General features: G+C 43.6%; 1 protein-coding gene across 12 annotated transcripts in view; it reads right to left on the minus strand.

Annotated features, from left to right (window-relative positions):
• The window catches only part of TNS1 (tensin 1), a 673,270-nt gene that overhangs the window by 19,667 nt on the left and 625,805 nt on the right, over positions 1–27,798 (minus strand). For 11 of the 12 annotated variants that reach the window (XR_012245040.1, XM_073634389.1, XM_073634393.1 and 8 more), the window contains 7 exons: positions 17,692–17,863; positions 12,856–13,742; positions 7,935–8,021; positions 6,143–6,274; positions 5,965–6,057; positions 5,713–5,790; positions 2,097–2,168 (listed from right to left, as the gene is read on the minus strand). Coding sequence is in view for 11 of the 12 variants with exons in the window: in XM_073634389.1 (XP_073490490.1) it covers positions 2,097–2,168; positions 5,713–5,790; positions 5,965–6,057; positions 6,143–6,274; positions 7,935–8,021; positions 12,856–13,742; positions 17,692–17,863 (1,521 nt within the window). In the remaining variant the exon portion in view is untranslated. Of the gene's footprint in view, positions 1–2,096; positions 2,169–5,712; positions 5,791–5,964; positions 6,058–6,142; positions 6,275–7,934; positions 8,022–12,855; positions 13,743–17,691; positions 17,867–27,798 lie in introns of all 12 variants that reach the window. The other variant, XM_073634390.1, reaches the window with a different exon arrangement.

Here is a 27,798-nt window from a genome sequence, read left to right on the forward strand (position 1 = left end):
GGCACTATCCCTTCCACTGACACCAAAAAAGGGGGACTATTCCTCCCACTGACACCTATGATAGGGCACTATTCCTTCCACTGACGGGGCACTATCCCTTCCACTGATACCAAGGATGGGGCACTATTCTTCCCTCTGACACCAAAGATGGGGCACTATTCCTCCCACTGACGGGGCACTATCCCTTCCACTGACACCAAAAATGGGGCACTATTTCTCCCACTGACACCAATAATGGGGCACTATTCCTCCCACTGACACCAATAATGGGGCACTATTCCTCCCACTGACACCAAAGATGGGGCACTATTCCTCCCACTGAGACCATTGATGGGGCACTATTCCTCCCACTGACACCAATGATGGGGCACTATTCCTCCCACTGGCACCAAAGATGGGGCACTATTCCTCCCACTGACACCAAAGATGGGGCACTATTCCTCCCACTGAGACCATTGATGGGGCACTATCCCTTCTTGTGACACCAACGATGGGGCATCGTTTACTCTCACTGGCCACAGCCCGGCCCCCTGAAGTCTGAAGGGTTAGGACTGTCCTAAAATCTTATGGTGCCAACCATGTTCAAACAGGAAAGAACACATTTTATTACAAGTAATTCTCAGATTCTTTTTAAAAAAAAAAAACGTCTAAATCTGGTTGTAACTAGAAGCAAAATTCTGCAAACGCCTCAACTCAGAACAATAATTTTCAGCATTGTTTTAGCACGCTTCCCTGGTTAATTATCTTGTAATATTTGCACCAACAAAAAGTCTTTAGCATTTAACCCCTTCCCGCCGACCGTACGCACATCTGTGTACTCAGCTTTCCGGGGTTATACCGGGATGATACCCGCAGCTGCAGGCATCATCCTGGTACCGTTGTTTCGAGCCGGTGATCGGCTACCCGTATATAACAACCGATGCGGCTAAAAGCCGCTCGGCTGTTATACCGGAGGAGTGGGAGGGGGGGACGTCCCCCCCTCCCGCCGCCTCCCGCCGCTCTTACCGGGCCTCCCGTGCGATCGGCAGGCCCGGTGTCCAATCGGCCGCCTTCGGCGGCTGGGGGCGGGCTGGAACGAAGCTGTGGGCGGCTTCATTCCAGCCTTCTCAATGTAAACGCGGAAGCGACGTCATGACGTCACTTCCCGTTTACTTGGCTGCCAATGGCGCCGGTTTTAAAAAAATATACAGTGTTCAGAATCGCTGTTTTCGGCGATCTGAATACTGTGAAGTGCAGAGGAGGGATGGGGGGTCTTTTAGACCCCCGATCTCTCCATAAAGAGTACCTGTCACCGCCTATTACTGTCACAATGGATGTTTACATTCCTTGTGACAGCAATAAAAAATTTTTTAAAAAAAGTTTTTTGTAAACACAATTTACAAGTATAAAAAAAAATATCCCCGCGAGCTCGCGCAGCGAAGAAAACGCATACGGAAGTCGCGCCCGCATATGTAAACGGTGTTCAAATCACACATGTGAGGTATCGCCGCAATCATCAGAGCGAGAGCAATAATTCTAGCCCTAGACCTCCTCTGTAACTCAAACCTGGTAACCGTAAAAAAAAATTTAAAGCGTCGCCTATGGAAATTCATAGGTACCGTAGTTTGTCGCCATTCCACGAGTTCGTGCAATTATAAAGGGTGACATGTTTGGTATCTATTTACTCGGCGTAACATCATCTTTCACATTATACAAAAAAATTGGGGTAACTTTACTGTTTGGATTTTTTAAAATTCATGAAAGTGTCCCTTTTCCAAAAATTTGCGTTTAAAACACCGCTGCACAAATACCGTGTGATATAAAATATTGCAACAATCTCCATTTTATTTTCTAGATTCTCTGCTAAAAATATATATATATAATGTTTGGGAACTCTAAGTAATTTTCCAGCAAAAAATACGGATTTTAACTTGTAAACACCAAATTTCAAAAATAGGCTTAGTCATGAAAGGGTTAACTAACTTCCCCCCCCCCCCCACGCTTCTTACAGAAAACATTTTGATATGCAATAATTACTCAATTAAGATTGTGTATGAAGTTATTCAACTATGACCTGGCACTGCGTATTTCTATCATGATAAAAGCGGATCACCTACCTGCCCCTTGTTTCAGTAAGTCGGAGGTCGTGTTGGTCGGGGTGGCAGTTTCTCTGGTCTCTTCAGAGGGATCTGACAGGACAAGATAAGGAGGAATTTATTACACTTAAAGTGATACTAAAGGTAAAATTTTGAAAAAAAACAAACATGTTATACTTCTTCCTGTAAAAAGCTGCGCTCAGAAAGACTCAGTCTATACAAATGACATCAAGGAGATTTTCAAGTCCTTTCAAAGTAAGAACACCACCACCGTGTACTTCTAAGCAGTAGTGACAATCCACCGTAGTAGTTAAACCTGCTTACCAGATGGCAAGCATAAAAGGGCAGGTGGCTATAGCCCAGCCAAGGCCTTTTAGCTTGCTTGCGCTCCCGGTGTTCATATGGGGGGTAAATCTCCAGGCTCGCTTGCGAGTTATATTAGCAGAGTTGCATATACGAAAAGCCGGCTGGCATACAAACAAACGGAGCCCGTTCTCTCACTCCAAAAGCGTGGTGACGTCAATGCGTACCTTCCCAGACGCGTTTCGTCATCACCTGACGTTGTCAATGGGGAACCATGTTATACTTCCCTGCTCTGTGTAATGTTTTTGCACAGAGCAGCCCCGATCCTCCTCTTCCTTGGTTCCCCAACGGCAATCCTGGCTTCTCCTCCCTGTTGAGTGACCCCATAGCAAGCCGCTTGCCCTGGGCGGCCACTCATCCGTTCTCACTCCCGAACCGGCTCTCTGTGTCCATAAGACACAGAGCGAGCGGCTCAGTCCCGCCCCCTCCGCTCCCTCCGCCCCCTCCTACTGACTGTGATTGACAACAGCAGAAGCCATTAGATATGTGCACTGACAAAAAATGTTTCGTTTTCGATCTATTCGTTTTTTTGCTTTTTTTCGGAAATTAGAATTTTCAAATTTCTGAATTTTCGGATTTCGGAAAATCCGAAAATCCAAAAAAAAAGAAAGAAAAATAAAAAAAATATACGCTTTATTGGGATTTTTTTCTACCAAAAATATGTAGCAGATCATATATTGGCTTAAATTGATGAAGAAATTAGATTTATTACATTTTTTTTATTGGATGAGTTTTATAGGAGAAAGTAAAAAATATTGTTTTTTTTTTTTTTTTTTTCAAAATTGTCGCTCTTTTTTTGTTTATAGCGCAAAAAATAAAAATCGCAGAGGTGATCAAATACCACCAAAAGAAATCTCTATTTGTGGGGAATAAAGAACATCAATTTTTTTTTTTAGTACAGCGTCGCACGACTGCGCAATTGTCAGTTAAAATAACGCAGTGCCGTATCGCAAAAAAATGGCCCGGTCAGGAAGGGGGTAAAACCTTCTGGGGCTGAAGTGGTTAAAGAAGTACAGGGAAAGCTTGTTTGGCTGTTCCTTTCCTACGGATCACAGGAGTGCGGCCCGTTTTGCACCCCTGTGACTCGTTTTCAGCAGAGAGCGGGCTGAAGTCTGCTCTCTGCTGACATCACAGAAGTCGGTACAGAGTCCGGATCCGCCCAGATCCTTGGACCGACACCCAGCTCAGCCTGTCAGCGGGCCGCTGAGAGCCTGAGCCGGTCACTCCCCTCCACAGCTCAGCGCTCCTGTGAGCGAGGAGGAGGGCAGAGCAGAGAGCTGTGATTGACAAGTCACCCGCTCTCTGCTCACGGAGCTGTGAGAACCGAGCGATCGGTTCTTAGTGTAAGAGGCACCGGGGGGACAGTTGGGGCATCCACCTAGCTAAATGTGATTCTTTAACCCCTTCCCGACCACCTCACGCCGATATACGTCGGCAGTATGGCACGGGTGGGCAAAAGGGTGTACAAGTATGTCCCCTTTAAGATGCAGCATTGTGGCCGCGCGCACGCGTGTGCTCTGTGACCGCGGGTCCCGCAGACTCAATGTCCGCCGGGTGCCCGCGATCGTTTCACAGAGCAGAAGAACGGGAAGATGCCTTTGTAAACAAGGCATTTCCCTGTTCTGCCTAGTGACATGACAGATCACCGCTCCTCGTCATCGGGATCAGTGATCGCTGTCATATAAGGTGTAGCCCCTCCCCCCAAGTTAGAATCACTCCCTAGGACACACTTAACCCCTTCATCGCCCCCCTAGTGTTTAACCCCCTTCCCTGCCAGTGTCATTTACACAGTAATCAGTGCATTTTTATAGCACTGATCACTGTATAAATGACAATGGTCCCAAAATAGTGCCCGATGTGTCCGCCATAATGTCGCAGTCATGATAAAAATTGCAGATCGCTGCCATTACTAATAAAAAAAAAAATTTATAATAAAAATGCCATAAAACTATCCCCTATTTTGTAGACGCTAATAACTTTTGCGCAAACCAATCAATATACGCTTATTGCGATTTTTTTTTACCAAAAAATATGTAAAAGAATACATATCGGCCTAAACTGAGAAAAAATTTGCTTTTTTTTTTAAAAAAAAAAAAAATGGGGATATTTATTATAGCAAAAAGTACAAAATATTGTGGTTTTTTTTTTCAAAACTGTTGCTCTTTTTTTGTTTATAGCGCAAAAAATAAAAACCGCAGAGGTGATCAAATATCACCAAAATATTTTTGGTGGTATTTTTTTTTACCAAAAATATATAGAAGAATGCAATATCGGCCTAAACTGAGGAAAAAAAATGTTTTTTTATATATTTTTGGGAGATATTTATTAGAGCAAAAAGTAAAAAAATATTGCTTTTTTTTTTCAAAATTGTCGCTCTTTTTTTGTTTACAGTGCAAAAAATAAAAACCGCAGAGGTGATCAAATACCACCAAAATAAATAAATAAAGTGATGCGCTCGTATTATCCAATTGATATCATACTACATCTTGTGCTTGCAAAACATTTTCTAAATTGAGTGGATACATTGTTTAAAACTTGTTTAAAATCTTGAGCAGTGAAACCCTAAATAGAAACATATTCACTATTAAGGGAACCTTATATGAAGGTTCGGAACAAGATTTTAAACAATGTCTCCACTTAATTTAGAAAATGTTTTGCAAGCACAAGATGTAGTATGATATCAATTGGATAATACGAGCGCATCACTTTATTTATTTATATACAAGTTGTGGGGTGTCACTGATTGATTGCAGCTGTATTATTTTGATATTTATTTTATTCTCACATAATTTATATATTATTTTCCACTTCAGCGCTTTAGTAATTATATCACTGAAAAATACCACCAAAAGAAAGCTTTATTTGTGGAGAAAAAAAAGGACGTCCATCTTGTTTGGGTGCAACGTCGCATGACCGCGCATTTGTCAGTTAAAGCGACGCAGCGCCGTATTGCAAAAAGTGCTCTGGTCAGGAAGGGGGGGGGGGGTAAATCCTCTCGGGGCTGAAGTGGTTAAAAAATAAAAACATGCTTCTGTTTTGAGGTATAATACTTGCGGAGAGAATCTCCATTTGAATTAGTTTCTGTTATTGTATATTCCTATCGCACTGTGCGAGTGCCCATTGTCCTTATTTCTTCTCAATAAAATTCAAGTAAAAGAAATAAATGGGTAGCCCTAAAACTCGGCATGCACAAGAAAAACGCGTACGCGCTCAAGCGCACCACCTGCTGTGAACGAAACCCTAAAAGCAGGTAGTTGTAAAGAATTGTGGTTACCTCTGCTGGGTATGACCAACTTGCAGGGCAGCGCCAGCGGTGTGATTGAGTGCTGATACACCAGTGCTGAGAGGCAACCTGCAGAAAAAGAGAACACAAATCCAGTATAGATCATTTTTTAACCTATTTCTCTTACGTCCCCCCCCCCTTTTTTTTTTTTATTTACTTTTATCCAAAATGAATATTTTATACAATGGATATGTCATGCTAATAAATAGTAATAAAAAATAATTTTTTTAAGTTTGGGCTTACCAAAATAAGGTTCATTTGGGCACCCCTTTAATTTCACTCCTCGGGGGCTGGTCTCTATGAGGAAGTGCCTCACCAGCTCATTGGTGGCATCTCCTAAGAGGGCAGAGAAAGGATTTATTAAAATTTGCTCCATTGTGTCGGTTTATCCCATACTGCCTCCTTCCAGGGTAATAATTACCTTTCTTGCTCTGCTGGCCTGTATTAGGAGGCGGCGTGGCGACCTTCATGGCGAGTCCATAGGCTCCTCTGAACGAGTGGCTGTCTCGAATGATGAAGGCTCCTGGATCTTTGTCCTTTAATAAAGCAATTGCTGCATTGAAAAAAAAAAAAAAAAAAAAACTTTATCTTCAGAACTTTAACCATTTAAGGGCCGAGCCTCTTTTTAGATTTTGAGATTTAAAACTTAAAAACTTTTGCTAGAAAATGACTTAGAACCTCCAAACATTATACATTTTTTTTTTCTAACACCCTAGAGAATAAAATGGCGGTCGTTGTAATACTTTCTGTCACACCGTATTTGCACAGCGGTCTTACAAGCGCACTTTTTTTTTTTGGAAAAAATACAATTTTTTTAATTAAAAAAATAAGACAACAGTAAAATTAGCCCAATTTTTTTGTATATTGTGAAAGATAATGTTACACCGAGTAAATTGATACCCAACATGTCACGCTTCAAAATTGCGCCCGCTCGTGGAATGGCGACAAACTTTTACCCTTAAAAATCTCCATAGGCGACGTTTAAAAAAATTTTGACTTTTTTGCGCCAACATATAAAAATATATATATATTTTTTTTTACTTTATGCTATAAAACACACCCAATGAGAAAATGTAAAAAATCTAATTTCTTTATCAATTTAGACCAATATGTATTCTGCTACATATATTTGGTAAAAAAAAAAAAAAAAATCGAAATAAGTGTATATTGTTTGGTTTGTGCAAAAGTTATAGCGTCTACTGACTATGGGATGTATTTATGGAATTTTTATTTATTTTTTTTATTTTTACTAGTAATGGCGGCGATCATTGATTTGTAGCGGGACTGTGACATTGCGGCGGAAAAATCGGACACCTGACTGACACCTTTTGGGGACCAGTGACACTAATACAGTGATCAGTGCTAAAAAAAAAAAAAAAAAGCACTGTCACTGTACTAATGACACTGGCAAGGAAGGGGCGATCAAAGGGTTAAGTGTGCTCCTAGGGAGTGCTTTCTAACTGTGTAGGGGGTGCTTTAAATGGAGGAAGACAGAGATCCGTGTTTCTGCTTAGCAGAAACACAAGATATCCATCTTCCCCTTAAACCGTAAACAATGGTGTGCCTTGTTTACATAGGCAGACCGTCGTTCTGCCTCTCCTGAGAACGATCGGTGGGTCTCGGTAGACGCTGCATCTGCCGGACCCGCCTATTGGCTCCTGCTGTGTCCACATTGAAGAGCGGGTCGCCGGCGGAGCGCACAGGGAGCCCCAGACCTGCTGCGCGGAAGCACGTACAGGTACATGATTTTGCGCAGGAGAGCCGCCCTGCCGCAGTATATCGGTGTGGGGTGGTCCTTAAGGGGTTAATATATTCCAGGCGAAGAAAAGCAAATTTGCCGCTAAAAAAATTCTGAAGTTTGATCAGCATTGGCTATCAGAGATCAGCTGGGAAAATGCATAACTAAAGGGACGTCAGGGATTTGTTTTTTTTTTCTCCAATTTATTTCTCCCTTGATACATTTTGTTTTAGTACAGGATTCCTTCCAGGCAATGCCATGTCTCTATCTTTAGACAACCATTAGACATGGCCAACAAATGCATTCTTTATTAGAGAAGTTCTTTCTTTTCTCATAAGTAACATTTTCAATATTATTTACAAAGCTTTGTATTTGAATTGCAGATGATTTGGGATAAAACTTTTTTCATTGATATAAAACCTACCAGTGTACACATAATAAAAGAAAAGTCAATGTTCTGGGTAAGAAAACTCACCCTGGTCTCGGGAAATTTCAGGCTTGTACCAATACTTGGAAGTGTCCTGTACAAACTTGACATTCGCTCGGGTTTCAGGGCTGCTGTCTGGAAAAACAGAAACCGACATGAGAGATGAATGACCATGAAATAGACTCTTGGCCTGGACTTTATCTGGCCTTTGGGACACTGCTTCTCCCACTGACACCAATGATGGGGCACTATTCCTCCCACTGACACCAATGATGGGGCACCAGTCCCTCTTTCTGACACCATTGTTGAGGCACTATTCTTCCCACTGACACCATCGATGGGACACTATTCCTCCCACTGACACCAAAGATGGGGCACTATTCCTCCCACTGACACCAAGGATGGGGCACTATTCCTCCCACTGACACCAAGGATGGGGCACTATTCCTCCCATTGACACCAAAGATGGGGCACTATTCCTCCCATTGACACCAAAGATGGGGCACTATTCCTCCCACTGACACCAAAGATGGGGCACTATTCCTCCCACTGACACCAAAGATGGGGCACTATTCCTCCCACTGACACCAAAGATGGGGCACTATTCCTCCCACTGACACCAAAGATGGGGCACTATTCCTCCCACTGACACCAAAGATGGGGCACTATTCCTCCCACTGACACCAAAGATGGGGCACTATTCCTCCCACTGACACCAAAGATGGGGCACTATTCTTCCCACTGACACCAATGATGGGGCACTATTCCTCCCACTGACTCCAATGATGGGGCACCATTCCTCCTTCTGACACCATTGTTGGGGCACTACTCCTCCCACCGACACCAATGATGGGGCACTATTCCTCCCACTGACACCAATGATGGGGCACTATTCCTCCCACTGACACCAATGATGGGGCACTATTCCTCCCACTGACTCCAATGATGGGGCACCATTCCTCCTTCTGACACCATTGTTGGGGCATTATTCCTCCCACTGACACCAATGATGGGGCACTACTCCTCCCACCGACACCAATGATGGGGCACTATTCCTCCCACTGACACCTATGATGGGGCACTACCATCATCTACCTCCACTAGCCCCAGTCTGGCCCCCACGGAAGCCTAAAGTACAGTAAACTAGCTCTTCGTTTAAAAAGTTTGGAGGCCCCTGAACTAGACAATAAACTAGCAGAAGAAAGTTTAAAACTAAATATAAAAAGTATTGTTTTATCAAAAGAATAGGGGATGCTGGAACCAGATTCTGGCCAAGGCAGCGAGCCAATCAACAGTAAGAGAATTTGAATTTGTTGGGAATAAAAATTGGACTATGCCCAAAACAAAAAGTTTAATAAAAAAGAAAACAACAAATATTAAATAAACCTAAAAAAATAATCATATTAAATAAACCTAAAGGGGCTTTAACCTAGTTTTATTCTTTTTATTTTTTTGCCCCTTGACAGAGAGAAACACATTTGTATGCTGATCACTGTCAAACCTCAATGATCACCATCAACTAAGCTCATTCTGTGATCATTGGTGTTGGTAACAACCCATTCAGATAACCGTGAAGGTGTGCCGTTATACACTATACTACCAAAAGTATTGGGACGCCTGCCTTTACACACACATGAACTTTAATGGCATCCCAGTCTTAGTCCGTAGGGTTCAATATTGAGTTGGCCCACCCTTTGCAGCTATAACAGCTTCAACTCTTCTGGGAAGGCCGTCCACAAGGTTTAGGAGGGTGTCGATGGGAATGTTTGACCATTCTTTCAGAAGAGCATTTGTGAGGTCAGGCACTGATGTGGATGAGAAGGCCTGTCTCGCAGTCCCCACTCTAATTCACCCCAAAGGTGTTCTATCAGGTCGCGGTCAGGACTCAAGTTCCTCCACCCCAAACGCGCTCATCCATGTCTTTATGGACCTTGCTTTGTGCACTGATCCATATCATTTGGTGGAGGGGGGATTACGGTGTAGGGTTGTTTTTCAGGGGTTAGGCTTGTCCCCTTAGTTCCAGTGAAGGGAACACTTAAGGCGTCAGCATACCAAGACATTTTGAACCATTTCATGCTCCCAACTTTGTGGGAACAGTTTGGAGATGGCCCCTTCCTGTTCCAACATGACTGCGCACCCGTGCACAAAGCAAGGCCAAAAGGACATGGATAAGAGAGTTTGGGGTGGAGGAACTTGACTGATCTCAACCCGATAGAACACCTTTGGGATGAATTATACTGTTAGACTGCGGACCAGGCCATCTTGTCCACATCAATACCTGACCTCACAAATGCTCTTCTGGAAGAATGGTCAAACATTCCCATAGACACACTCCTAAACCTTGTGGACGGCCTTCCCAGAAGAGTTGAAGCTGTTATAGCAGGGAAGGGTGGGCCAACTCAATATTTAATGCAAGTAAAGGTGCAAAAAAACTGGAGAAAAAATAAAAAACACCATAAAATGCAACAGTTTGTGTGAAAAGTTATAGTATATTAACAACACTGTTTGGGGAGGGGGGGGGGATGGTCCATAATCAATAAAAGTCCATATTAAAACCAAGGAGAGAAGGAATGATGATTGGAGATCCACATACAGGGCTGCCTTCAAAGGGGAACTGAAACCAAGTTCCAAACATCTAAGAGGAAAGCACAAGGAGAGAGGCGCCTCTGGGTGTAGAAGTTAAAAACAATGTAATAAATCACATGTACAGGCTACTCACACGTGTGAAGTCATCAGTAGGCACTGACCCTCACAGTGTCCCAAGACACTTTGCCATGGCCCACCAAAGCTCCACGGTGGGGCTTAAGGTTTGGGTCATAGAACAGATCCCTAAGTCTCTACCTGCGGCCGAGAGATTCAAGAAGCTTTGCGCCCGCGAGACCTATTGGATCTACACCCTGGATGTACTTTCGCCAGGAGGTATTAATGAGGGCATTGAGATTGCCACCATTCTGTAAACATATCGTTTCTTGTGCTTTCTTACAGACCCCCTTCCTCTTGCTTTTGTTTTAATTTAATCTTTACATCTACATCCACAGGTTGGTTTTTCTCTTGATTTCGTTTCTCTTATGGGGGTGGCGGGCTGCTGTAAGTATAGACATAACATTGCCCTGTATAGCTTACATTTTTAGACACTTACTACATTTAGCCTCATGTAAATAATTAACATTCAATTAATTGATCAATTGACAACTAATAATTAATGTCTCATCCCAACCTTTCATTAATTTATATATCATGTTTTCTATATATTTTTTTCATTTAATTTTTGAATGCTACATATTTATGCATGACCATTGCTATCTATCATATTCCATTCTATATATATATATAAATTATGGATATGAAAAACATGTATAAAATATAAAAAAATACATAAAAATGTACACTAGAATATATATATATATATATATATATATATATATATATATATATATATATATATATATATATATTCTAGTGTACATTTTTATGTATTTTTTTATATTTTATACATGTTTTTCATATCCATAATTTATTTTGCATATCCACCCCATATCGCTCCCATTTTTTCTGTATCTCTAAGATATCAGGACTTTTTAATTGCTCTTTTTAATTACTCTCTATATTTGTCCCTCTATTTGACATTTGGATAGTGTCGATTTTTTATATGTTTTAGAACGCGTTTTTTAACATTGCCGATACTTGTGTATTGTTAATTGTTTGCATTGCCGACCTATGTGTCTCCTGCTGTTGTTCTTTAATGCACCATTACCGATCTTCTTCTTATTTTTTATAAATGATTGTTTCACCTCAGTACCTCCTATAGGCTTCTACATATGTTTCTGACCAATCACAGTACCCCTTCCGTAGCCACTCCCCCTCCGTTAGACTTTTAAGGTTAGCATTACCATCCATCCATAGCTTGATGAAGGAGCGCGTCTGCCACGTCATTGCAGCCCGTACGCTCGTGAAACGCGTCACTTACCAGTGACGTCATCTCCCCTCGCCTGCCATCCACCTGCGTTCCAGGCCTCGCTTTGAGTTCATCTCCACCGCGGCCGGCTTAAAGCGGGGTTCCACCCAAATTTTGAACAATATCTGTATGTATTCTCTTCCTTGCCTAGATGCTGACATGCCGTTTAAAAAAATTTAAATCACCGTAATTACCTTTTATTTTTCTATTCTTCTTTGCACTTCCTGGTTCTCCTCCCGTGGGAGTAGGCGTGTTTCTAGCCTCTCCCAGACTCCTGGGAGCTAGTCTCAGGCTTCCCAGGATGCCACTGAGCATGTGCGGGAACGAGCGGTGAATTCTGGGAGCACAGCATTCACCACATCCAGGAAATAAATGCTTGTGGGCTTCAAATGCCCACAATGAAGATGGAAACCGCCTGCAGTGAATAATATAAGTTATTCTTTCCGACGAAATCTGACACAGGCGGACATATTACACACAATATGTGAGTATGTAATGCTGAGAAGAAAAGTTTGTGAATGAACTCAAAAAAAAAAAAAAAAACGATAGATAGGTGGACCCCCGCTTTAACCATCTAGCGGTGTCTAAAGCACACAGAGCCACACGCTCGGCAAGCAGGAGGATACCCTATGACTGATCTGATGACTGTACTAAATGCCTACTGATGACTTCACACATGTGAGTTGCCTGTACATGTGATTTATTAAATTGTTTTTAACTTCTACACCCAGAGGCGCCTCTCTCCTTGTGCCAACTCAATATTGAACCCTACGAACTAAGACTGGGATGTCATTAGAGTTCACGTTTGAGTAAAGGCAGGTGTCCCAATACTTTTGGTAATATAGTGTTTATCTTCATACACGCATTACCATGGGCCCTTCTGTACATGCTGGACCCCCACAGTACAGGGGTCTTTTTTTTTTTGACTGGAGTAGACCTCATTTGCACGTAATATGAATACATTATTATAGATCGGGATACAAGATGTGCTTCCTTGGAGCAACCCTCTCATACCTGGCATGGAGAATTTGGAGAAGTCCGGCAACGTGTGGGTGAATGCCATTGTGTTGCCATTGCTAGGGCTGGACATCCCACTGGACATGGGTGAAGGAGCTTTTCCGTTGAGGGTGGAGTAGTTCGGCAAACTGTTGGACCTGTCGCCAGAGGACATTCTCCGTTTTTCAGGCAGTGAGGGCTGAGGAACGGGGCTTCCCTGGCGGTAAAGGGTGGAGTCCGGGGAAGAGGAGGAAGGGCTGCTCATGCCTTGGTAGTATGCAGGCGACACTGGGAAACTTGGGGTGGATGGAGCCTGGTATCCAGAAGCGCTGCTCTGCCTGGACAATGTAGGACGCCGCTCTTCAGGGGTGGAGAACCCATGAATATGTCGCTCCAAGCTGGGGCTTCCTGGAGTAACCGGGGTACTTCCTGTCATTACAGCCTGGTGGCGGACAAGGCTTGGGCTGCCCGGTGGCACAGTTCCCACGCTGTGTGCCATAAAGGGATGCCTGCTCAAGCTCGGGCTTGGGGGAGCATTAGACATGGTTGGGGTGACGACTCTTCTGCCGAATCCAGGGCTCGGAGGAGTGTTCGTGCCCACTGTTCTGTGAAGCGGCTGGGGGCTTCCATGTAAAACCTGGCTGGCAAGTACACCAACCGGAGGTCCAGAGAAACCGTCTGTCTGTGTGATGGCGTTATTTGGGCTGTACTGATATCCGTCATAAGAGCTGACAGGTGTGCCCACGTGGAGCGCCATGTTGGGTGTGGGTGACGCGTTTTGATAATTGCTTTGTGGTGATGCCTGAGACAAGCTGGTGGACCTGAAACTGGAATCCGCAGACGGCTGGGTGGGAGTAGGCAGACGGACGCTGCTCTCTGCTGATGGAAAACTTCTGACAGACACCCTGCAAGAGAAAAATTGTAAAAAGTAACTAAAGAGTGTTTGCCAACGGGTGCCCATTTTGAGATGTTGAACTCCTGACAAAAAAAAAATTTAAAAAAGTATAAAAATTAGCAAAAAAAACCCCATTAATGTGTGAAGGATATTTGAAATGCATGTTTAAAATTATCTGCAAAATTCTTTTCTGAACTGCCTTTTGTTCCTTGAAAAGGCCGTCACTATGCTTTGGGAATGGATGGAATGTATATAACTGAGAAGTCATGTTGTAACGAATGGCACTGAATGGAAGCACGAACAGGCAGCACTGATTGGCACTTATAGGTGGCATTGGTTGGCACCGATAGGCGGCACTGATTGGCAGCACAGATGGGCACTGATAGGTGGCATTGGTTGGCACTGATAGGCGGCACTGATGGGCACTGATAGGCAGCACAGATGGGCAGCACTGATGGGCACTGATAGGCGGCACTGATGGGCACTGATAGGCAGCGCAGATGGGCACTGATAGGCAACACTGATTGACAGCACTGATAGGTGGCACTGATTGGCACTGATAGGTGGCATTGGTTGGCACTGATAGGCAGCACTGATTGGTAGCACAGTTGGTCACTGATAGGCGGCACTGATGGTCACTTATTGGCAGCACTGATTGGCACTAATTGGAAGCACGAATTGGCACTAATAGGCAGCACTGATGGGAACTGATTGGCACTGATAGGTGGCATTGGTTGGCACTGATTGGCAGCACTGACATGTGGCACTGATTGTCACTGACAGGTGGCACTGATTTTCACTGATAGGTGGCATTGGTTGGCACTGACAGGTGGCACTGACAGGTGGAATTGGTTGGCATTGATTGGCACTGATCTAAGAGAGGAGGGGGTTTCACACTGAGCTGTCAGGGAGGCATGTAAGAGCCGCTCAGTGCTTGAAACGGTCATGTAATGTCACAGCTTGCAGGGACAAGCTGTCAAAGCTCGGCGCCGATGTCGGGGGGCGGGCATGACCGAACAGCTAGCCTATCAAACACAAGCCAAAGGGGATAGGGGCTGGGCGGGCCACTCTGTGTATGTGGCACCGCCCCCTTTCTTAAGCAGCCCAATCGTTGGCTGGTGTATGATAGCTGATAGAAAGGGGGCGGAGACACATACAAGGAGTGGCCCGCCCAGCCCCTATCCCGTTGGCTTGTGTTTGATAAGCTAGCTGTTCGGTCCCTCCCACCCCCAACATCAGTGCACAGTTTTGACAGCTTGTCTCTGCAAGCAGTGACATTACATGACAGTTTCAAGCACTGAGCGGCTCTTACATGTCTCCCTGACAGCTCAGTGTGAAACTGTCTCACAGGCAACACTCTATACCAGGGATATACAATTAGCGGACCTCCAGCTGTTGCAGAACTACAAGTCCCATGAGGCATTGCAAGACTCTGACAGTCACAAGCATGACACCCACAGGCAGAGGCATAATGGGACTTGTAGTTTTGCAACAGCTGGAGGTCCGCTAATTGCATATCCCTGCTCTATACAGTCTCTTGCAGCATTTTAGAGCAGATCTCAGGACACACATTAGGGGGTGCCCAGGCACACCCCGTGCGCAAGCGTATGATTCTATTCCGTTTTATTCTACTCTTTTTTCAGTCTATTTTCTATTCTGTTGTAGTTTATGTTATTCTATTCAACAGCCTAAGTAGGAATCATCTTATTTCACTTTTATACCTTATTGTATTTATTGCAATATGTTTCTATTTCGAATTCAAATTAATTTTCTAATTTGAATTAGTTTTCGACTTTGTTTTTTTTTTCAAATTCGAATTCAGTTTATTACATTCTTTTCTATTCTATTGTTTTATTTCCTGTTCTTTTCTATTCTAATCTTTACTATTCTATTATTTTATTTTCTATTCTATTATTTTCTATTTCATTCTTTTTTATCCCTTTATTTTCTATTCAGCGGCCCAAGCAGGAATCATCCGATTTCCCTTTTGTACCTTACTGTATTTATTGTATTTATTGTAATATGGTATGTTTCCATTTTTCAAATACATTTTGAAATTTCAACTTTATTTCCAATTTCAAATTCCAATAAAGATATGCTATTCTATTCTTTTATATTCTATGCTATTACTTTTCTAATTCAAATATGAATTTGTTTTCAACTTCGTTTTTATTTTCAAATTCGAATAGTCTATTACATTCTTTTATATTCTATTCTATTGTTTTATTTCCTGTTCTTTTCTATTCTATTTTTTCCTATTCTATTACTTTCTCTTCTATTCTATTATTTTCTATTTAACCGCTTCAGCCCCGGAAGATTTTACCCCCTTCCTGACCAGAGCACTTTTTGCGATTCGGCACTGCGTCGCTTTAACTGACAATTGCGCGGTTGTGCGACGTGGCTCAGAAACAAAATTGACGTCCTTTTTTCCCACAAATAGGGCTTTCTTTTGGTGGTATTTGATCAGCTCTGCGGTTTTTATTTTTTGCGCTATAAACAAAAAAAGAGAAACAATTTTGAAAAAAAAATGCAATATTTTTTACTTTTTCCTATAATAAATATGCCCCAAAAATATATAAAAATGTTATTTTTTTCCCTCAGTTTGGGCCGATATGTATTCTTCTACATTTGGCAATAAGCGTATATTGATTGGTTTGCACAAAAGCTTTGGCGTCTACAAAATATAGTTTTATGGCATTTTTATTATTATTTATTTTTTTTACTAGTAATGGCGGCGATCTGCGATTTTTACCGGGACTGCGACATTATGGCGGACACATCGGACAATTTTGACACATTTTCGGGACCATTGGCATTAATACAGCGATCAGTGCTATAAAAATGCATTGATTACTGTAAAAATGTCACTGGCAGGGAAGGGGTTAACACTAGGGGGCGATCAAGGGGTTAACTGTGTTCCCTGGGAGGTGATTCTAACTGTAGGGGGGAGGGGACTGTGTAGGGGAGATGAAAGATCGCTGTTCAGACTCTGTATGGTTAATTATTTTCTGTTCCTCTCCTTTATTCTCTATTCTATTCCGTTTTATTCTATTCTTATCTAGTCTATTATTTTCTACTCTGTTGTATTTTATTCTATTCAGCAGCTTAAGTAGGAATCATCTTTTTTTTACTTTTACATATTATTGTATTTATTGCAATATGTTTCTATTTCGAATTCAAATTAATTTTCTTATTCGAATTTGTATTTGTTTTCATCTTCGTTTTTATTTTCAAATTCGAATTCAGATAGTCTATTACATTCTTTTATATTTTCTATTATTTTATTTCCTGTTCTTTATATTCTTTCCTATTCTATTATTTTCTATTCTATTATTTTATTTTCTATTCTATAATTTTCTATTTCATTCTTTTCTATTCCTTTATTTTCAAATCTACTCCTTTATTTTGTATTCAATTCCGTTTCATGCTATTCTTATCTATTGTATTATTTTTTTATTCTGTTCATCTTATTTCACTTTTATACGTTACTGTATTTTTTGCAATAGGTTTCCATTTCGATCTCTAATTATTTTTCTACTTCAAATTTGAATTAGTTTTCAACTTCGTTTCCATTTTCGAAATTCCAATTCAGATATGCTATTCTATGCTTTTATTTTCTGTTCTTTTCTATTCTTTTATTTTCTGTTGTATTTTGTTTTATTCTAGTCTATTCAGCAGCCTAAGTAGGAATCATCTTATTTCACTTTTATACATTATTGTATTTCTTGCAATCTGTTTCCATTTCGAACTCAAATTACTTTTCTAATTCAAATTTGAATTTTTATTTCAACTTTGTTTTTAATTTTCAAATTTGAATTCAGATAATTGCGTTACAATTGTGTTTTGGAAATTTGGAACAACAATAATTTCATCCGAATTCCCGAAGGAAATGCTATTTGGACATTATAAATCTGATGGAGATTTCCCCTCCAAACATTTGAAGTTTTCTACTGTCTTACCCATCCATGCTGTGTATCGGGCTGCTTGTAGAAATGGGGCTGTGGGAGGCGAAGGTGTTGGGGTATCCTCCGTTCCTCAGGGTGTCCACGGTGTATGCCTGTGGTTGGGTGGGGGACGGGGGAGCGCCGATGCCAGCTGCACGGGCAACAGACTCAACATAACTTCGGGGCTCTGCTAAAAAATAAAAAAAAAAAAAAGGGTAAAGGTTAGCCCATTAAGATCATCAATTGTATGGTTACCAAGGAACAGAGGGAGTAGATGGAGTAAGTAGTAGTAATAGTAGCTCCAATGAAAGATGGTAAACTGCAGAAAATGGGGGAACATCTGAGGCAGGCAACAGGCAAACGTGCAACACCAACATGGCTGCTGTTATGTTTGGATATATCGGTATTATCTGCCCAAATCAAAGAAGTTACATAGACCTTGTTTATGCCACACACATTACTAAAGGTCACACTCTGATGAAAAGAGCATTGAGTCAAACAGGTCAATCCACACAATTAAGGAGACATTTTTATGGCATTGCAACCTATCAAAATGAACACACTGGTTGTGATTGATGCTACAGTCCTTAGGAAGTTTAGTCTGCTTTCCTTCCCTATTTCCACGTTCCCTCCTCCTCATCAGCATGCTAATAAAATTTGTTTAAAAATCTGTTTTATATATATATATATTTATATACATTAGACCTCGTTCATGCGTGGACATTTTAATCTGTGCCCCATGCAGGGATGTGTTTGTCTGCACAGGTGTTGCGTGCATCCCTATTCCAGCAGTCCCATGGGAAGGCCAGTAAAGTTCGACTTCTGTACAGACAGTCTGTTCAGTTTTTTTCCCTGAGCGATCAGTGCCGCCGGCTATTGCCAGAAACACTGATCATTGTATTCTGACGGTGGGGATATCTTCCTGCTGTCAGAATACAATACCTCAGTGGGAGTGATTACCCCATCCACATTCATCTTAAATGTGTGGATGAGGGAATAGAATAATTATTTTTCGCTGCTTAAGAGGCGACATGTGGCTCAGCGTTGAGCAAGTAGAACATCCCTTTGTCCTCTATGCCTGCCTCCAGTCTTCTGTGCCTTCTCAATTGCCAGTGTTCACTGTGCTATCCTTGTGCCTCATTGTCCCTGTGCCTCAGTGTCTCCAAGTGTGCCCTGTGCACCCCTGTGTCTCCAAGTGTGCCCTGTGCACCCCTGTGTCTCCAAGTGTGCCCTGTGCACCCCTGTGTCTCCAAGTGTGCCCTGTGCACCCCTGTGTCTCCAAGTGTGCCCTGTGTGCCCCACGTGTCTTCAAGTGCACCCTGTGTGCCCCCGTGTCTTCAAGTGCACCCTGTGTGCCCCCGTGTCTTCAAGTGCGCCCTGTGTGCCCCCGTGTCTTCAAGTGCACCCTGTGTGCCCCCGTGTCTTCAAGTGTGCCCTGTGTGCCCCCGTGTCTTCAAGTGTGCCCTGTGCACCCCTGTGTCTCCAAGTGTGCCCTGTGCACCCCTGTGTCTCCAAGTGTGCCCTGTGTGCCCCCGTGTCTTCAAGTGCACCCTGTGTGCCCCCGTGTCTTCAAGTGCGCCCTGTGTGCCCCCGTGTCTTCAAGTGCGCCCTGTGTGCCCCCGTGTCTTCAAGTGCGCCCCGTGTGCCCCCGTGTCTTCAAGTGCGCCCTGTGTGCCCCCGTGTCTTCAAGTGTGCCCTGTGTCTTCAAGTGTGCCCTGTGTGCCTCTGTATCTCCACTCGTGCCCTGTGTCTCTACTGCACCCTATATGCCCTTGTGTCTCTAGTGCACCCTCTGTCTACCCTTGTGCCTCATTGTCCCTGTGTCAAGAGCGCATCTGTGTTTCTAGTGTGCCCTGTGTCTCTTGTGCAATCCGTGTGCCCCTATGTCTCCAAGTGCACCCTGTGTGCCCATGTCTTCAAGTGTGCCTGTGTGCCTCTGTCTCCAAGCCTGCCCTGTGCACCCCTGTGTTTCCAAGTGCACCCTGTGTGCCCCTGTATCTCCACTTGTGCTCTGTGTCTCTACTGCACCCTATGTGCCCCTGTGTCTCTAGTGCACCCTCTGTCTACCCTTGTGCCTCCTCGTCCCTGTTTCAAGAGCGCATCTGTGCTTCTAGCATGCCCTGTGTCTCTTGTGCAACCCGTGTGCCCCTATGTCTCTAAGTGCACCTTGTGTACCCCTTTGTGTACAAAGTGTGCCCTGTGTTTCCAAGTGTGCCTTTGCACCTCTGTGTCTCCAAGTGTGCTCAGTGCTCCCCTGTGTCGGCAAGTGTGCACTGTGTCTCTACTGCACCCTATGTGCCTCTGTGTCTCTACTGTCCCCTCTGCCCCCTAGTGTCTCTAGTGTGCCCTGATCACTTGTGTCAGCAAGTGCAACACAGGGGTTCCATGTGTTTCCAACAGTGCCCTTTGTGTACCTGTGTCTCCAAATGTACCCTGTGTGTCTCTGTGTCTCCAAATGTACACTGTGAGTCCCTGTATATCCAAGTGCCCAGTGTGTCTCTGTGTCTCTAGTGTGCCGCACATCTCCAGTGTGTCCTGTGTCTACAAGTGCACCCCTGTGCTTTCAAGTGTATCTTGTGTGCACAAGAGTCTCCAGTGCACTTTCATGTCTCCCTGTGTACCTCCATGACAACTGTGTCTCTTTATAGCCTCCAGTATGCTCTGGCAATCCCTAACGCACTGTACACCAGTCGGATTTTCAGACGGAATATGTGCGAACGGAGCTTGTTGTCGGAAATTCCGACCGTGTGTAGGCTCCATCTGACTTTTTTCATTGGAATTTCCGACACACAAAGTTTGAAAGCAGGCTATAAAATTTCCCGACAACAAAATCCGTTTGCGTCAATTCCGACCGAGTGTGGACAATTCCAACGCACAAAGTGCCACGCATGCTCAGAATAAATTAAGAGACTAAAGCTATTGGCTACTGCCCCGTTTATAGTCTCGACGTACGTGTCTTACGTCACCGCGTTCAGAACGATCGGATTTTCCATCAACTTTGTGCGACCGTGTGTATGCAAGACAAGTTTGAGCCAACATCCGTCGGAAAAAATCCATGGGTTTTGTTGTCGGAATGTCCAATCGTGTGTACAGGGCATTAGACTGTCCAACTCAGTGGATACGAACCTTTCTGGGAAGATGTACTAATTGTCCTGATGACCACTGTCAATGCGACGGAAGGTTATGGGAATCCAATGTTATCACTGGAACAGAAATAGAGGAGAAATCTTCCAACATAGACATCTGTTCCTGTGACAACTGAAGATTCCAATTCATTTTGGAAAGTGGTCCTTTCACTTCCTGTGTTATCTCTAGGACAGACCTCCAAAGCAATGGAAAAACCTACCAGTGGTTTAGAACCCTTCCGTAATCCCTCCAAAACTAAAAACAAAAAGATTTGGCTATACATACAGTTTAATAAATCACACAAGTAATGTGCAGAGACAATCATCTTACAATGTTGTGACTACATCTTTGAATCTTTTAGACATATTAAATAAGCCCCAATGTATTTAATAATTGCCCGTATTTAAAGCTCGCCATTGCAGTGTTGAGTTTTGTCACCGTCTGCCGTGACATTTCCCAAAAGAATGAACAACAGATTAATTGATTTCCACCTCTCTCACAGGGACAAAAGACCAGACGAGGAATCCGCAGAGTGTGCCATGAATAGTTAATTCTCTTTTTATACACAAGTTTGTTCTATTCATGCTTCAATGGGTCTCTCTTTCTCTGTGCCCTACTTTCATCCCTGTGCCCTTTACAACCTTTCTTCCTCCATCTCCCAATACTGGCTGGTGGCACCAAGCTCTTCACAGATCATCATATAGTAATTCTACATATTTAAATAAAACAATTTCTGATAAAATGGATGGCTGACATTATAAACAGTTCAGGATTCTGTCAGACCACTTAAAGCCTGATTAGTCAGGATAAATAGGTAAAATGCACAGCTGACCTATGGCTAAATTTGAGGACACCAGACCATCACACCTCCTATATGCCGAAAATTATGTAGCCATGCCACCAATAGTTTGAGTTCATGAGTTTCTAGCAAAGGGCACTGCAATTCCTACAGCATGCAAAGACATTTTAGACAATTGTGCTTTTCCAACCTTGTGGTAACAGTTTGGGGAAGACCCTTTCCTGTTCCAGCAAGACTGTGGTCCTCTGTACACAGCCAGCTCCATAAAGACATGGTTTGATGAGTTTGGTGTATAGGAATTTGAGTATCTATCACAGAGCCCTGACCTTAACCCCACTGAACACCTTTGAGATGAACTGGAAGAAGCCAGGTCTTCTCAATCAACGTCTCCAAAAATACATAGTTTGTGAAGGCCACTTGAATTCCTCCACCCGAACTCATCAAACTATGTTTTTGAGAAGACCTGACGCCTTCCAGTTCATCCCAAATGTGTTCAATAGGGTTGAGGTCAGGGCTTTGTGAAGGCCACTTGAATTCCTCCACCCAAACTCATCAAACTATGTCTTTGAGAAGACCTGGCTCCTTCCAACTCATCCCAAACGTGTTCAGTAGGGTTGAGGTCAGAGCTTTGTGAAGGCCACTTGAATTCCTCCACCCAAACTCATCAAAGCCCTGACCTCAACCTACCAAACACATTTGGGATGAATTGTAAGAAACCAGGTCTTCTCAACCGACATCTCCAAAAAAAAAAGACATATTTTGATGAGTTTGGGTGGAGGAACTCACATAGCCTTCAAAGCCCTGACCTCAACCCTACTGACCACCTTTGAGATGAACTGGAGCGCCGATTGTGAGCCAGGTCTTCTCATCCAACATCAGTAACTGACGTCACAAATGCTCCTTTGGCTGAAGAGGCACAAAATTCCCACACACTAAAAAATCAGGTAGAAAGCCTTCCCAGAAGAGTGGAATCAAGACCACTAGAATGGGGAGGAAGGAAACTGTGTAACCTCGTGGGCTGCATTCCAAGGGATGGGGCAATTAATTAAATAACAATTTAAACTACAGGTACAATTGTCTTTTACTGCTAGTGATATACTGTATATGTCATTTTTAATTTTACCCATAGTTCCACTTTACTAAACGTTCAGATGATATCTAATTGATACATTCTATGACTCAAAGTAAAGAGTGTTCATTGCCTTGCAGTTTGTTTTCTTTCTAAAGCAGTCACAAGAAATAAAAAAAAGTCTGTCCCATGCCAACAGCCATCACCAGTACAAGGGAGTGGGCAGGATGGATGGCAGCCCTGGGCACTGTAGTATCATGTGAGGTGGGAGGGCACCATGAGGAGATTGGGGGGGGATTTGTATTGGACAGGGGAATATGGGGAGGGGGGGGCAGGGGGTAAGAATTGTTCTAAGAGGAGAAATAGGGGGAGGGGTTGCTATAAGTGGTGATTTAGAGGGGTCTGTGTTGGGTGGGAGGACGGGAGAAGAGGATTTGTGCTAGGAGAGGTGATATGGTGGAGAGAGTTGTTCTAGGAGGGATTTTTTTTTTTTGGGGGGGGGGGGGAGAGACTTGTGCTGAGAGGGGAGATTGGGGGGGGATTTGTGCTGGGAGAAGGGAATTTGGAGTGGGGGGAGAGGATGTGTACTTGGAGGGAACATTTAGGGGGAGAGGATTTGTTCTAGGAGGGGTGTTTTTTTTTGGGAGGAAGGGGCATTTGTGCTAGGGGGGATTCGGGGGATGGGGGGCAAATATTTGTACTGGGAGGGGGGATTTGAGCAGGGGGGGTGGATTTGTACAGGGAAGAAGTGGCATTTATGCTTAGGGGGTAATCATGCAGCTTAGTGCTAAGTTTTGAGCACTTGAGTTTTTTTTGCCGACACATAATGCTTATGCATCCTGGGGGGGGGGGGGGGGGGGGCACAGTTTGGCATGTTTGCCCTGGGCTCTATATGACCTTGTTCCAGCACCGCCAACAGCTGTCTAAGGGGGCCCCTTGCATTATGTGTGGAACCAATGGTCTCTTTACAGAAGTCAGACGGAGTCATTACTGAGTCAGACCTACAGCTCTGCAAACAGCAAAGCTTGTACTGCCAGCTGATTGGACGAGATTCTTCTGATTTAGCAGGGGGTGTGTTAGACCTCTACAGAGAGATCACAGCTTCCACACAGTGAGCAAGGATCCCCGTCTGCAGCTACTGGCAGGGGACAGACACTTCTGCTCAGATATTTTACCAACTAACGCAATGAACACCTTTTGTTTTGATGAACCTTGAATGTATTAACCCCTTCGCGCCTACGGGTAAAACAAATCTTAACAGCTTCAGCCCCGGTAGAACTTACCCCCTTCCTGACCAGAGAACTTTTTGGGATTTGGCACTGCGTCGCTTTAACTGACAATTACGCGGTCGTGTGGCGTTGCACCCAACCATAATTGACTGCCTTTTTTAAAGGCAAGCATCCCAATACTTTTGGTAAACTAGTGTAGGGTCTGTCCAAAAGTTCTTGTATGCAAGGTAGATCACAAAATCCTCAAAAAAAAAAAAACTACACGAGTAATAATCAGACATATCTGTTGTCATGTACACTTTAGCCTGAGATGGCCTCCTAACAACTTTTCCCATTTTTCCTTTTTAGTTATACTTTGTTAAGCATTCTAAGTCTAGTAAATTGTAAGACTAACCCACCACATTCATTCACTAATCCATATATCCTACAAGATGTGTGAGAATGAACGGCCCAGTCCCTTTTGTTTCGCCCCTCTGTGAGGGATCGTGGGAGTTGAGGGCCTCCTTTTCTTGTAGAAAGTTAAACATTCTGATGTAGCCCGGTCTTTCTGGCACTTGTGACACCATCCCCTAATCAGCTGATGTATTTGTCTACAAACACAATGGGGGGGGGGGGGGGGGGGATTCACAGCCACTACAAAAGGGCCGTGTCAGCTGGGTGACGTAGCGGGCACGTCTGTCTCTTGTGTGGTGCAGCTGTCACAGAGGTCAAACATTCAACTTGGATTGAAGTTCCAGAAAAGGGTCAGGTTCAAGTAGATGATGTCAAATGGGAAACTTGGCAGTCTACGGTGGATTGTACAAAGCATGGCACCTGTGTGGTCACCAAGTCACGTGTTGGCTCGTTTCGCAGGAACTCCTAAGATCTGTTTTCACCTAAACTGACCCCATAAAACAAAACTGTTCAAGTTCAGGAAAGCTAAAACCCTTGCTGAACAAGCAATAACACATACTGGGCAAAAATACAATTTCGGCGTCTATTTTCCATGGAAACCCTAATAATGAACATTTATTATTTGCCCCCTTTGGGTATGTTATATAAACCATTGGAAGCGTTTTGATATATTGATTCAATAAGTGCAAAAAATACTTGTTGACCCTGTGACGAAAATATAAGCGTAGGATAGTTTTGCCTTAACTAGATGTGGTGTGATCTGTAGTAGTGTAATTGTAGATGTAGTTTAATTCTGGGTTATTAGAAATATAGTATTCTATGTCAGTCATGCACATATGTTCTTTCATTAGCATTTGAAAAGGACAGATTTTTTCTAGGATCAATGTGACACCTAGATGCCAATAAAAGTTCCCATTAGAGTAAACATAGATTGCCAGCTTCCTGAGGCTCAAAGAAATCTGCTAGTCATCTTGGCCACACGGATCTGCAGGGGGCATTCACAAGGCTCCGGACAGTCTGTAAGCTTTGATTAAAATCAAGAGATCTAAGGAACCATTTTTATCTCTCATAAAAGCTAAAATATTAACGGCAGAGAGATGAAAATAATTCCTTGTGATCGTACACCTGATGGGTTACGTTTACATGTGACTCTGTATGTTTAGCAGGTGTGGAATCCTGGAGAACCACACAAAACCGTTATATGGCGCCTGATTGCGGCAGGCAGGCAGTGATTGGTACTGTTGCGATCGGCATGATGCGCTGGTATCGGAAATCCTATTCATGACCCAGCAATCAGCGCCGTTCTGGGCCAATTTGACTCTGGACATTTCAGAACACAAAACATTTGTGGGCTGAGACAGGAACACCCCCCCAGGGTTGATTGGCCAAGGGCTAAAGTCCAGCCCGCATCCATATTTCAATAAATTGGGTAGCCTGAGATATGGACATTGTTCTTCCACGAAGCCAGTTCGAAACTGGGGAGTTCCCACATGTTCCAGTATGCTTCTACTAACGGAAAGATTTACTTGGTAAAGTTTATTTCTGTTTTTATCCCTTTTTATTTTCATAGCAAATTGCCAATTGTGTGTCTTTCTGCATTTTTTGTATCTTTTTTGGTAAATCTTTTTTCTTTGTATATCTGATATGCACTGCCCACTTTCGGGATATTAAATGATAAAATTAATAAGTGACTTCTGTGTACTAAGCTAGGACTCATATCTCTGGAGAGGTTGTTGTATTTTAGTGCCTAAGTACTCGGTTTAAGTTACGTACCAATCGGTATGCAATTGCACTGTGTGTTGGCAGATTGCATGCAGATTGTAAGCTAACAGATCTTCCAGACGGAGATCTGTGTGTGTGGTGGCTCAGCAGACCAGTCTGCGGACAAACTGTTGGGTGGTGGCAGGCTATCGTTTATTGTGTGTCTGGTGTGTGGGTGTGGGGACAGTGGGAAGAGTGATTAACACCGGGGTTCAAGCTTGCAGGATAGCTGGAGGAACCCTAGAAGTGTATAGTAATTGCTAGACTGCTCCCCAACCCTTAGAGTGCACCAGATTGTATGTAAGATTTGTATCTGCCTGTGTGTGGTCAGCTAGCTGGATTGGAGTGGAGTCTCCCTCTAGTGGTGGCCAAAGGTAGTGTAGGCTGTGAAAGTACTGCAGCCAGTCTTACATGCGCAGTATAAGTTCCCCCTTATTCCCTTAGTTCCTCATATACCCCGGTCACGGAACGCACGTCGCGGTTAGTTAGTCGCCGTTGGGGTGTGAATTCGTGACAGATTGGCGGCAGCGAGCGGAATTTGCTTAGTACATTAGTACATGGTTTATTCATTTAACCTGTGTACTAAAGGTTGGAAGCTTGTTAGAAGCAACTGACCTACAGAAGCTCACTCAGTGCATAATTTTTGTTTTGTAGAAGACATACTTGGCTATTTGCTCCCCACCCCCTCTTGTTTTTTCTTTTCTATCTTTTATTTGGGCAAAAAACTTGGAGATGGTAACCCACGAGATGATATGCTGGTACAAGAGGCAATCCGAAGAGACCGCGATTGACCTCTGTGAGCTAAGAGGCATCAGTACAGTCGGCAAGACGAGGACCCAGCTTTTATGTGCGTTGATAGAGGATGACCATGAACAGTTCACTATAGCATCTAAACCCAGAGACTGTGCCATTCCAGATGGCTGTGTGAGACAGCATGATTCTGTTCTCAAACCCTCTCAGCGGAAGAAATCACTACAGCAAATAAAGCAAAGAGAGAGAGAGCACAAACTGAACAGTACCCAAATCCAGCCTGGAAATGCAACATCACCTCCATCTGCATCAAGAACTACAAGAGCCAGACCTACATCTGTGGAAACCTTGAAGTGTTTTGTCTGTAACCAAGGTGGACATTACTCAAGCCTTTGTCCAAAGAGGAGGAGGCCTAGCCCACCAGCAAGTGTGAAAAGTGCTCCCCCTACTGTGTTGCTTGTTGGGGAAAATGTAGGAGACCGAGCGGATAACCTGCAGCCAGTTACCGCAAGTAACAGCGTTACAGTCGGACTCCGAGGTATGGGATCAGAGGATGTCCTAGCTCTACCAGGATTGAGGTGCTGTGAGGATGTGATCCCAGGGGAAGCCATGTTTGTCACCGGAGGTGGAGGAGCCATCTCTGCCGTGCCTATGGCTTGTGTTTTGTTGAACCTGGACTCTGAAAGCCAAATGAAAGAAGTGGGCAGAGCAGATCCCACAAATGTAGGAGGCCATGCGGATAGCCTGCAGCTGGTTACCGCAGGTAACAGTGTTACAGTTGGACTCCAAGCTATGGGATCAGAGGATGTCCTAGCTCTTCCAGGATTGAGGAGCTGTGAGGATGTGATCCCAGGGGAAGCCATGGTTGTCACAGGAGGTGGAGGAGCCATCCCTGCCGTGCCTATGGCTTGTGTTTCGTTGAACCAGGAATCTGAAAGCCAGGTGAAAGAAGTGGGCAGAGCAGATCCCACAAATGTAAGAGGCCATGCGGATAC

This window comes from Aquarana catesbeiana, linkage group LG06, assembly GCF_042186555.1.
Source record: "Aquarana catesbeiana isolate 2022-GZ linkage group LG06, ASM4218655v1, whole genome shotgun sequence".
NCBI lineage: Eukaryota > Metazoa > Chordata > Amphibia > Anura > Ranidae > Aquarana > Aquarana catesbeiana.